The 11658-nt window shown below is 35.4% G+C and overlaps 1 protein-coding gene across 3 annotated transcripts in view; it reads right to left on the bottom strand.

The window, feature by feature from the left end:
• TMCO3 (transmembrane and coiled-coil domains 3) overlaps positions 1 to 11658 on the bottom strand; it is a 34930-nt gene that overhangs the window by 7962 nt on the left and 15310 nt on the right. The window contains exons 6-8 of one of the 3 annotated variants that reach the window (XM_023522898.1): positions 11401 to 11587; positions 9838 to 9955; positions 1871 to 2421 (exon numbers count right to left, since the gene is read on the bottom strand). In XM_023522898.1, the coding sequence (XP_023378666.1) occupies positions 2163 to 2421; positions 9838 to 9955; positions 11401 to 11587 (564 nt within the window). In that variant the 3' untranslated portion in view covers positions 1871 to 2162. Of the gene's footprint in view, positions 1 to 1870; positions 2422 to 9837; positions 9959 to 11400; positions 11588 to 11658 lie in introns of those variants that run through there. The other 2 variants (XM_023522900.1, XM_023522899.1) reach the window with 2 other exon arrangements.

Below are 11658 nucleotides of genomic sequence, written 5' to 3'. Positions count from 1 at the left end.
AGGGGTTGCTTTTGGGGTGATAGAAATGTTCTGGAATTGGATAGGGGTGATGGCCACATAGCATCATGAACATGTTGAAAACCACTGACTGGTATACTTTAAAATGGTTAAAAGGCATATTTTGTTATATGAATTTCATTTCAGTAAAAAAACAATCTGACAAAAAAATTGCTATATATATAAAAACTCCTATGAATGAGTAAGAAAATAACCAATCCGATAGAAAAATAACCTGAAGACTCTAAAAGGCACGTCCCTAAGGAGGATGTCCACATGGCTAACAAGGACATGGCAAGGTGCTCACACCATCAGTCATCAGGGAAATGAAAATCGTTCTGATGAGATTCTGCTACTACTTAGCAGAATGGTTAAAATTACAAAGACTAATACAAATGTTGGTGAGGATATGGAGAAAATTAACCCTCACATAATGCTAGTAGGAGTATAAACCAGTACAACTACTTGGGGAAAACTAGCTTGGGAAATTACCAAAGTTAAAAATGTGTATACCTTAGGACCCAGCAACCCTACTCCTAGATATATACTTATCAGAAATGAAATCACATGCCCATCAAAGAACATATACAAGAATTTATATAGCTGCTTTATTCACGACAGCCTCAAATGGAAACAAATCCTAATAGCTAACAATAGAAAGGACAGATGGTGACATACTCACACAGTGGAATAGCACATGGCAATGAATGAAGAGTATGACGGGAATTATAAAAATATCTGATAAGGAAATGCCCAGCACCTAACATAATACCTGGCAATTGTTAGCAGGTGCTGAGTAAATATTGTCGAATAAAGAAATAAAACTGAGAATCAATGAATGGGGAATTATTTTAACTTATGTATCTATTGGGAAATAGCACGGAAGTTATCCAGGGAAGACAGTTTTGCTGGATACTATTTTCAAAGAGGAAAATACTCTGGAATGGATAAAGCAATGTAAAAAAAGTTAAATAAGTCAGATACTTGAGCAGATTTGAGCAGAAGCAAATCTTTGTCTTCTCCCAAAATTATAAGATATGAGCAGGCACTTAAGTCATATATAAGGAAGTAATTTTTTGTTAATCTCCTTTTTTAAAAGTTAAACTTAGCTTGAGATCATTGTAGATTCAACTGTAGCTGTAAGAAATAATCCAGAGAGATCTCATGTACTCGTTATTCAGTTTTCCCAATGACAGCATCTTGCCAAATCATAACACAAGATCACAGCCAGGATACTGATGTGACACAGTGAACAGAGGTGGAACATCATGTCACCATAAGGATCCTTCCTGCCCCACCCTCTCATTAATGCCTGGTAACCAGCAATCTTCCCTCCATTTTTGTAATTTTGTTTTCATAAATGTCACAGACAGTATGGAATCATACAGTATACAACCTTTGGAATAGGCTTTTCTCACTTAGCATAATTCTCTGGAGATTCATGCACCAACAGTTTTAAAGCTGGGTGGTCTTCCTTAGTGTAGATGGACCACAGCTAGTTGAACCATGTACCTGTTGAAGGACATTTAGATGCTTTGGTGCTAATACGAATAAAGTTGCTATAAGCTAATATGAATAAAGTTGCTATAAAACATTTGTATGTAAGTTTCTGTGTGAATGTAACTCTTCATTTCCCTGGCATACATGTCGAGAAGGGCAAGTGCTGGATTATATGGTGATGCTGTTACTAGTTACGCTATTTATAGGGAGTCTAACAGCATTTCTCCTATTTTCTCATGAGAAGCTTGTCCTCTAAATAAGAAGGTTGCTTCCAAAACAAATTTTTTATTTTTAACCTTTCACATTTATGGCAAAGAAGTTCTACTGTTGACTAGTATGTCATTACCAAACAGAACTAAATTTGTTTTTAAACTGTTTTAAACTGTTAATTTTATTTCAGGAACAAAGCTGTTTGAAAGTTTAAGACAGAGTAACATGGTTTGACACTGGTAATTTTTCATTCCCACGGTATATTTGCTTTTTTAATGCAGTTCTCACAAATACCATTTTAGCAAAGTGCTTAAAAGAGTATGAGCTAAAACAGTTAAACAGGTTTAACTCGTTCTATTAATATTGATGGGCAGCATAACTATGCATAAATTACAAATACTAATAAGAGTTTCAAATATTTTAACTATTATTAAAACGAAAAGATAAAAAACTGGTCACAAGCTTTCAGTGAACGGATTATAAATCAGATTATATAAATAATATATTTTGAGAATTACCGTTAACATTAAAAAGATGAAAGCAGAGATTCCTAAGATAAGGATTTCTTTGTTCCCTTTGCTTTCCATATGCAGCTTTCGATAATACGGTCCTATGAGGTAAGTCTTTATAACAAGACATAACAGAAAAACAGCAGCTAGCGAAAAAAGAATCTGACCAATCAAAACCAGTATTCGTAGTATTTCCATGACAATGCTAGGAAAGAAAAAAAAAAAAAAGACATGTTATTTCACCTCCAAAACAGATTTCTCTAAAAAGACCCAATAAATTGATCTTCCACTCTTTTTTTAACATGTTGCAAAATAAATGACCTAAATCTCATATTTTTATTTCCAAATATTAAAATAAAATACATCAATCATATTAACCTCAGAAGTTGTTGTCTGAGTCATATATAGAAGGTGGATTGTTTTACAATCAATATTTTGGAGCAAATATATTTTATAGGATGTAATGACTCGACTGACAGCTTATAAATCTCGGTCGATAGATAATAAAATTCGTTATCAGGAATTAATCCCCGTTTGAAATTCTTCATAGGCAATAGTCACCATGTAAAATTACACTATAGGCTCACCATCAGAAGCATAACTAAAGAATTCCAGTGACTTTCAGCAAAATATTCCCTTATCCCAAGCCAGAACTCTGAATTTTATGTCTATTACTGAGTCATAAAGAAAAGGGTTCTGCATTAAGCTCTTTTTACAATGTGCTATTCAGATTTCAGAATATATTCTGAAGATCTCAGCCTAAAGAATTTTATAAGGAAGACCCTATTATATGTTTGTAGCATTTACAATAATTATGTACATATTTTCTTAGCTCTCTGCCATATTTAGGAAAATATTCAGGTCCAAATTCTGGTTTAAAAGTTCTTGATGGAAGAATACAAATCCCCCCTTATCTATGGTTTCACTTTACATGGTTTCAGTCACCCCTGGTCCATCGTGGTCTGAAAATATTAAATGGACAATTCCAGAAATAAACAATTCATAAATTTTAAATTATGCACTGTACTGATTAGCATGATGAAATCTCACACTGTCCTGTTTTGTCCTGCCTGGGACATGAATTATCCCTTTGTCCAGTATATCCACACTGTATAGGCTACCTGGCAGTTGGTCACTTAGTTGCTGTCTTGGTTACCAAATCCACTGAGTATCATAGTGCTTGTGGTTAAGTATCCCTTATTTTACTTAATAATGGCTCCAAAGCACAAGAGTAGTAATGTTGGCAATTCAGATATGCCAAAGAGAAGCCCTAAAGTGCTTCATGTAAGTGAAAAAATATGTAAAAAAACAAACAAACAAAAAAACAAAAAACAAAAAAAAAACAGAAACAGAAAAAAAAACAAACAAAAAAAACAGATAGTACAGGTTTCTGTACTATCTGCAATTTCAGGCATCCACTGCGGGTCTTGGAACATTTTCCCTGCAGATAAGGGAGGACTACTACACTGCAGTCAGGCTTAAAATAGCAGCGCTGAACATAAACCTCAAGTTGTGCATGATTTCTTAGGGGAATTAGAACAGAGCTAGGCTTGAAGCAAAGAAGTCAAGTCATGGTGAAAGACTCCATGTCTGTTAACAAAGAAGGGAAGCCATTGTGAAAAATTAGAGTCTGCAACCCTGGCAAGAATAGGAATGTGCTTGCTGCAACAGAATAAAGTAGGTGGGTCTACCTCAAATGCCTGACCAGTCTTCCACATCCCACTAGCAGACCACTGAACTAATTGCTCACCCCACAAATCAAGGCATCACAAGTAAGTGCTGTAGCACCAAACCTGGCCCTGTCCATCACCAGGACACCCTTCTCTGGATGTCATCATCTCCCCAAAGGCTTCCTAACTGATTCATTCACACTGAAAGCCAAAACAACATGCTAGGAACATCAATCAGATGTTCAAAGCTCGTGTGACATGCAGGTGAGTCACCACTTCTTCGTCCAGCTGAACCTTCTACTGTCCCTCACCCGCAAAGCAATCCACACCAGCCTTTGCTCCCTGACAGGCCGTGTTCCCTCTATCTAGCGGGCCTCTGCACCAGGCTCCATAGGCTGGATGCTCACTCCTTACCCTAGGTTCTTCTCTCTGACTGGCTCAGCTGTGTCCTTCACAGTTCAGCCTCAAAGTCAAACTACTCAGAGGCCTTACCAATCTGAAGTGGTCATCCATTGTTCACTGACTCATCGCCCCACTGTAATTCTCTGCATAGCACTTATCTACACTAGACATTTTCTTATCATTTCACTGATTCATCATTAGTTCATTATCTTTCCCAAATACCATAGCAACTCCCTGAGAGTGGGCCATCTTCCCCTGTGCATGGCATGTTATAGGTGTTCTAGAATCAGTCCAGTTTTTACCTGATAGAGATTAGAGCCACTTAAGGCTTGAATTTCTCATGAAAATCCTGACCGCAGCCCTATCACACAAGTGCTGTCACCTCCCCCATCTTATGGACAATAAAGTAGAGACAGAAGCCAAGCGATTGTTCCAGGTCACATGCCAGGTGTCTGCAGGTGTCTGGCTCCAAAGCCTGTGTTCCTAGTTGTTGCAAATGCTCTTTGCAGTCACCATGCCCAGGGCTTTGCATTCAGGTCAATCTCCCAATTGTCCACTAAATACATTGTGATGAGGATAAAATGGTCGAACAGCTCAGAAAGGTACAGATAAAAAGTTAAAAAGTAATGTACAACTCCAATCTCTTTCAAGACAACATTGTGAGGAGTTTCTACTAACTCAAGTGTCATTTGTATGCCTCCACACACTTTCAGTTTTTCATTTACATGATGAATTCTCTACTATTCTGCATCTTTATTTCTCCTTTTATCATGTTTTGGCGAAGTTTCTATGTTAGCACAAGCCTCATTTGTTTTAACAGCTGAGTTAAGAATTCCATCATGTGTCAATGCCATCATTTTCTCAGCAAGACACTTGGGCAGTTCTAAGTTCTTGCCATGCTCAAAGATGAGTTTCTGTAAGCATACTTGTATGCAGCAGTCTACATCTGACAGACATTGCCAAATGGGCTGCTGGGAAAGCTACTCCAATTCCCACCGCAATCAAGACCCCAAAGTGCCATTCCTCACCCTGGGCATCAACCCATGTTTAAAGGTTTGCAATTTGACAAGTAAAAGGTTCCAATGCCTTTCCATTGTGAGAGGGTGAGCATCTTCCATTTACTCATTTCTATGCTAGCTGCTCATAATTGGGTTTTTCAATTTTCTTATTTATAGGAGATCTTTATGAAATGAAATGAAAAACTTAACCTTCTGTCTTTAACATGTGTGCAAACATCTTTCCTATTTGTCTTTGGCCTGGTTGTCAAACGAGTACATGTACACATATATGTATTGTGTATGTGTATGTGAATATGTATTATGCACATGTATGTTTGCATGTATTTAAACATTCAAAGTATGAAACTTTACTGTAGTACCATTTATCACTTTTCTTGTCCTTTATGGCTTCTAAAATTTGTGTTCTGCTTGAAACAGAAAGGCCCTTCCATCTTCAATACTATAAATTCATCCATACTCTCTTCTAGAACTTTCATGATTTTGCAAGATATTAAGTAATTTAAATCATTTTATTTAAAAAAAAAAAGTATTCTTTATCATGGTCTCTGTTCTGTTCTTTACTTGTGAAATATTTGGGGGGAAGAAGTTAATTCTTTCCTTTAAGAAAGATCAAGATTAATTCTGAATAAAGCTTAATAGAGAGACAAAGTTTATATTAACATTACAACTGATTTAATTTTTTAATTATAAATTTTCCCTGGTTATTAAAATTGAAAAAGAAGTTTTCTAAATGATATTAAAAGGTATAGCGAACAATAAAATTATCATCTCTTATTCTACTCATAGAAAATCATTAATATTTTGTTATACATATATATGTACATATATTTCCATTCTCTCAATTTTCTTCTTTATGTAGCTGAAATATGTTGTATATCATTTTAACAGCTTTATTGAGACTTCTCAATATATTCAATTCACCCATTTCAAGTACAAAATTCAATGGTTTCTAGTATATTCACGAAATTGTGTAACCACCATCACAATCAATTTTAGAACATATTTATTACCCCAAAAAGAAACCCTCTATCCATTAGCAGTTACTCCCCATTCCCTCCTCCCCTAGCTCTGGGCAACCACTGATCTACTTTCTGTCCCTATGGATTTGCCTATTCTGGACGTTTCATATAAATGGAATCATAAATAATAATACGTGGCCTTTTGTGACTGGATTCTTTGACTTAGCATACTGTCTTCAAGGTTCACCCATGCTGTAGTGTATGGCAGCACTTCATTCCTTTTATGGCTAAAAAAAATTCCATTGTATGGTCATAGCACATTTTATTTATCTATTCATTAGTTAATGGACATCTGAGTTATTTCCACTTTTTAGCTATTATGACTAATGCTACCATTAACATTTACGCTCAAGTTTTTTTGGTCATAAAATATTCATAAAATAAAGTTTACCGCTTTAACCGTTTTAAGGTGTATAATTCATGGCATTAAGGACATACGCACTTTTGTGCTATCATCACCCCCATGCACAAGTTTTTATGTGCAACAGCTGTGTCATATGGCAACTCTATGTTTAACCTTTTGAGAAACATTGCATGGGATTTTGACAACTTTTTTTTTTATTGCTTTTTACAGCTTAGCATAATACAGAGCATTTTTTCCATGTCATCAAAATTCTTGGTAAACATGATGTTTCATGACTAAACTGGAACAATGTTAATGGGATCAATAGCTATACTGGATTAATTTTTTCAATTGGAAAAATAAAAATGAAAAGCTTTTAAAGTTTTCTGATTGAGAGAATGTCACATAGCAACAGTTTTACCTGTCTATGACAGCAACGTTTGATAAGATGAATGTCACATTTGTGCTTTGTCACAAGAGTGCTCTGTGACTCTTTGCTGAGGTTCTGCTTCCTATTTGGTAAGGAGATTCTGACCTTTACAGGTAATAATTTATTGTACACTTCTTAAATAGAACTCAAATGGTTTTTAGCTAGTTACAAATTTTCCTTTTGCTGTCCAAATTTTTGTTCAGTTACTTATATTGAAAATCTGTAGCCAGAGGAATAAGAACTGACTCTGATTTTGAGGTTGTGACTAAAAAGGTTGCTTTTCTGATAGTTAAAAAAAATTGGATCAACAGAAAAAGTTGAGAACATATGATTTCACTTACATGTGAGATATAAAACTGAAAGCAAGAAACAAATGTGACAAACAAACTGAGACTCATGGACATGGACAGTGGATCAGTGGTTACCAGAGGGAAGTGGGGAGGTAGGAGTTAGTTAGGGATAGATAGGAGTAAAGAGGGTCAAATATGTGGTGACAGAAAGAAATTTAACTTTGGGTGGTGAACATACATCAACATACATCAACATACATATGACATATTATTTAATTGTACACTTGAAACCTATATAATTTTATTAACCAATGTTACCCCAATAATTTTAATTAACAAACTGGATCAAAAGAAAATGACACTCAAAAGGATCTTCTTGATAAACTACCTTTAATAGTTACATATACCAGGGACTGGGCTAAGTGCTTTATGTGATTCTCTCCAGCAATCTTCGCACAGCCCATGAAATAGATCCTATTTCCATATTGTCCCCATTTTACAAGTAAGAAAACTGAAGCCCAGAGAGGTTCAGTAAATTGCCAAAGCTTGCAAGACTGGCAAATGGCAGAGCTGAGGATCCAGGAAGACCTTGCCCCAGGGCCTGAGCCTTAACCTCTGGAAATCTCAGTTAAAAAGCTATTCATTCCTTCTACTTTCCCTGCCAGACTGAGCTATCTGAGAGCAGAGAAGAGATCTTAATGATTTGGGGGACTGCTGAAACTTAATATAATATCTGGCAAAAGGTAAATACTAAAATATACAAAATACTTCCACCCCATCCATCTGCAGTGAAGCAGGTTTGTCAGTGTTCCACTTGAGTGGGGCAGAGGACAATGAACACACACACATACACACCTAGCCCTCACACCACATCTCAATGGGAGGACTACTTGTTTTAAAAAATTGATTAATAGGATCTAGAGATTTGTAACACATGAAATGTCCAGGATACAACTGAAAATCACTCGTCGCAACAAGAATCAGGGAAAACCACAACTTGAATGAGAAAAGACAATAAACAGACTCCAACGTCAAGACAAATCATTCTTAGAACCATCTGACAAAGAGTTTAAAGCAGCCATCATAAAATTTATTCAACGGCAATTAAAAAGTCTCATGAAACAAAAGAAAAACCAGCAAAGAAACAGAAGTTATAAAAAGAAGAACCAAATGGAAATTATACAACTAAACAACATAATAATCAAGATAAAAATTTTGCTAGATAAGCTAAATAGTAGAGTGGAGATAACAGAGAATAAAATCAATGAACCAGAAGACAGATCAAAAGAATTTACTCAGTCTGAACAGAGAGAAAATAGACTGGGGTGGTGGGGGGAAGTCTCAGAGACCTGTGGGAAAATAATAAAAGTCATTTGTATCACTGGAGTCCCAGAAGGAGAGAGCAAGTGGGACTAAAAAAGTATATGAGGAAAAATAAATGGCTGAAATTCCTAAATTAGGCAAGAAACACAAATCTACAGATTCAAACAGCTGAGCACACACCAAATAGGACAAACCCAAAGAGTGTTATAGACTGAATGTCTGTGTCTCCCAAATTCATATATTGAACCCCAATGTGCTGGTATTTAGAGATGGGGCCTTCAGGAGGTAAATAGGTTTGATGAGGTCATATAGATTAGAAAGGAAGAGATAAAGTAAATGAGACAGATTTTAGTATTTCAAAGTGTTTTCAAAAGAAATTTCAAAAAAGTTTGCTAATTTTTGACCAATAGTATCATTACCATAAGAGATAAAATAAACGTATCCTCTGGAAATATTTAAAACACAACATTTATATGCATATAGTATTTAATACAAATTAAAGTTTATAATCCTAATCCACACACAATGTCCCTTTAAATACGGGGCACCTTATATTTTCCAAGTGTATTTATTGTTTTGCTGGTATTCTTCTAATATATTGTGTATACAAGATAACCTACAACTTTCTGGGTAAATTAATTTTTCCCATTTGGTTTCTCTCACTACATGAATCTAAGTCAAGTATGGTTTAGGTTCTAGTATTATTTTATCAGGAAAATGGAAAGAAAGATCGGGGAAATGGTAATGATGACATTAACAACGATAATCACAATGATAACATGCGCTCACACTTGCTTGCTCGCTCCGCGCCCCCCACATCACTATGTTCTAGGCATTGCACTAATCACTTTTATGTCTTAACTCACTGAATCCTAACTACTCTATTAGGTAAGTACTGATTTAATCCCCACTTTATAGATAACAAAACTGAGGAAGAGTGAGATTAAATAACTTGCCAAAGGTCAATGGAGCTATAGTTTGAGTCCATGTAGTGTTACTCAACAGTCTATGCTATACAAGATCTGAACATATCTTTGGAAAAAGGCATTAAATAGTATTTTTGTAAACAAATAATCTGAAACTAGAAAAACATACTGAAGTAAAGTAATAAAGAAAAATATTTACCTAGAATATGAACTGGCTCCTGCTTGGATAAGAGTTGGCATAACAGCTATGAATAACCCCAGCTGTACATCCTGCATCACTAGCATTCCAAGCAACACAGCACTATAGTCAAGGTCACCTGCTTGAGAAAAAGGGTTATTAAAACAAATGTGTACAATATTTTAAAATATCCCAAGTCAAAATACAGTTATCGTGCATATTTTCATAATAATTCAAATAATTTTGATACTTTAAATGAGAATAGATCTTAAAATCTCTTTGAGAGCAAATAATGAAACAATTTTAAAGATTCAAAAAGTTTTTGTAAAGAAAATCTCCCAAATATTTTATTTCCACTAGTTACTGTTACTTATATAATTACAGAAAAATGCCATTATGAAAAGATGGCATAGAAAACAAGAATATGATAGACCTGGATAATCATACCAATTTCACTGTGTCCCCAAAACACATGAAGCAGCAGTCTTCATTGCCAATCTTTACTTTTTATCTAAGCTGTTCAAAAGAGACCTGGCCCCATCCCTTCCTGGTCACATCTGCTGGGCAGATCCTGGCTTCCCAGGTTACTTTCTCTCAAACCCACCATTATCACCAAACTGAATATCCCTTCGAGACAAATACTCCTAAGACTTGGTAGGGAAATACTGGCTCATTAGATGGACAGAATAGAAAAGCAGTATAACCAGCACTAGTTGAAGGGACTACATAAATCTGGAAGAAGAAAGGACAATGAAACATTTTTTGTGAACTTATTACTTCACATAGGCTTCTAAATGTCTCCAATTTCAACCCCCAGTTCTGGCTTTGGACCTTTTAAATGTGCTTCTAAACACTAAATTGTCATGTTCCCCTTTAAAATAAGCTATTTTTTTCTTTTAAAAAAAGTTATTGACAGTAACATATTTAAAGACTTATCTGATAGAGTAAATTTATATAAAAGCAGCAAAATAACCAAACCAAACCAAATCAAAATCCCTTATGACCAGCAAAAATTGCACTTTGATTAGAAGTTCAGGTAATCCTTTTAGGAGGCTTCATATACTTATTGTACAAAGTTAAGTTTTTGTTGAATGAAATAGCTTAAGAGTTTTAAAACATTCTAAACCAATAATCACGTTAGGTTGTTGTTGTAGAGCTTAAAGTCTGCAAGTAACAGAAGACCAGTTGACAGCAGTGTGGGCAATAAACACATTTAATTATCTTACATAACTAGAATACTGGAGGTGAGTAGTTTCAGATTTGGTGTAGCACATCAATCTCTTAAATCCACCGATTCTATAGTATATTTGTCAATGTAGACTCATTTCTCTTAAATGTGGTCCTCAAACTGTCCTAAACATATGAGCATGTAAAGGCACTTTTCTTGATTAAGTGGAAGTCTGGGGAAGCTAAATTTATAGAGACATCAGTTCCTAGCAACACAAGCACAGGTAACCATACTTGTTAGGAAAGCCCCAGGGAAGAGGTAAGAGTTGCTATTTTTTTCTAGCAGGCCTTCGAAGTGAATTCAAGTCAATTAAATGTGTAATACATCAACATATACTAGAATATACCATCACCTACCTTCTTTCTCACCCCGGGCACTGCCCACAAGGAATCTGGACACTAAGGGTGTGCTTGATAAGGACAAACAAGTAGAAATAAAGACACTCTGAGTGGGTCTGATCTGTAAAAGGTGTCCCCATAATAAGCCAAATGCAATCATTAATAGTGTCATATAACATGGTCCTTGTAAAGATATCTTCCACACCTAAAGAGAGCACATTTATTTACACACATTTTAGTGACAATAAGTCATGTCTTGACTAGCACCAAGCAGAG

This window comes from Pteropus vampyrus, unplaced genomic scaffold (assembly GCF_000151845.1).
Source record: "Pteropus vampyrus isolate Shadow unplaced genomic scaffold, Pvam_2.0 Scaffold363, whole genome shotgun sequence".
NCBI classification, from domain to species: domain Eukaryota; kingdom Metazoa; phylum Chordata; class Mammalia; order Chiroptera; family Pteropodidae; genus Pteropus; species Pteropus vampyrus.
This window is presented reverse-complemented; position numbering and strand designations above follow the sequence as displayed.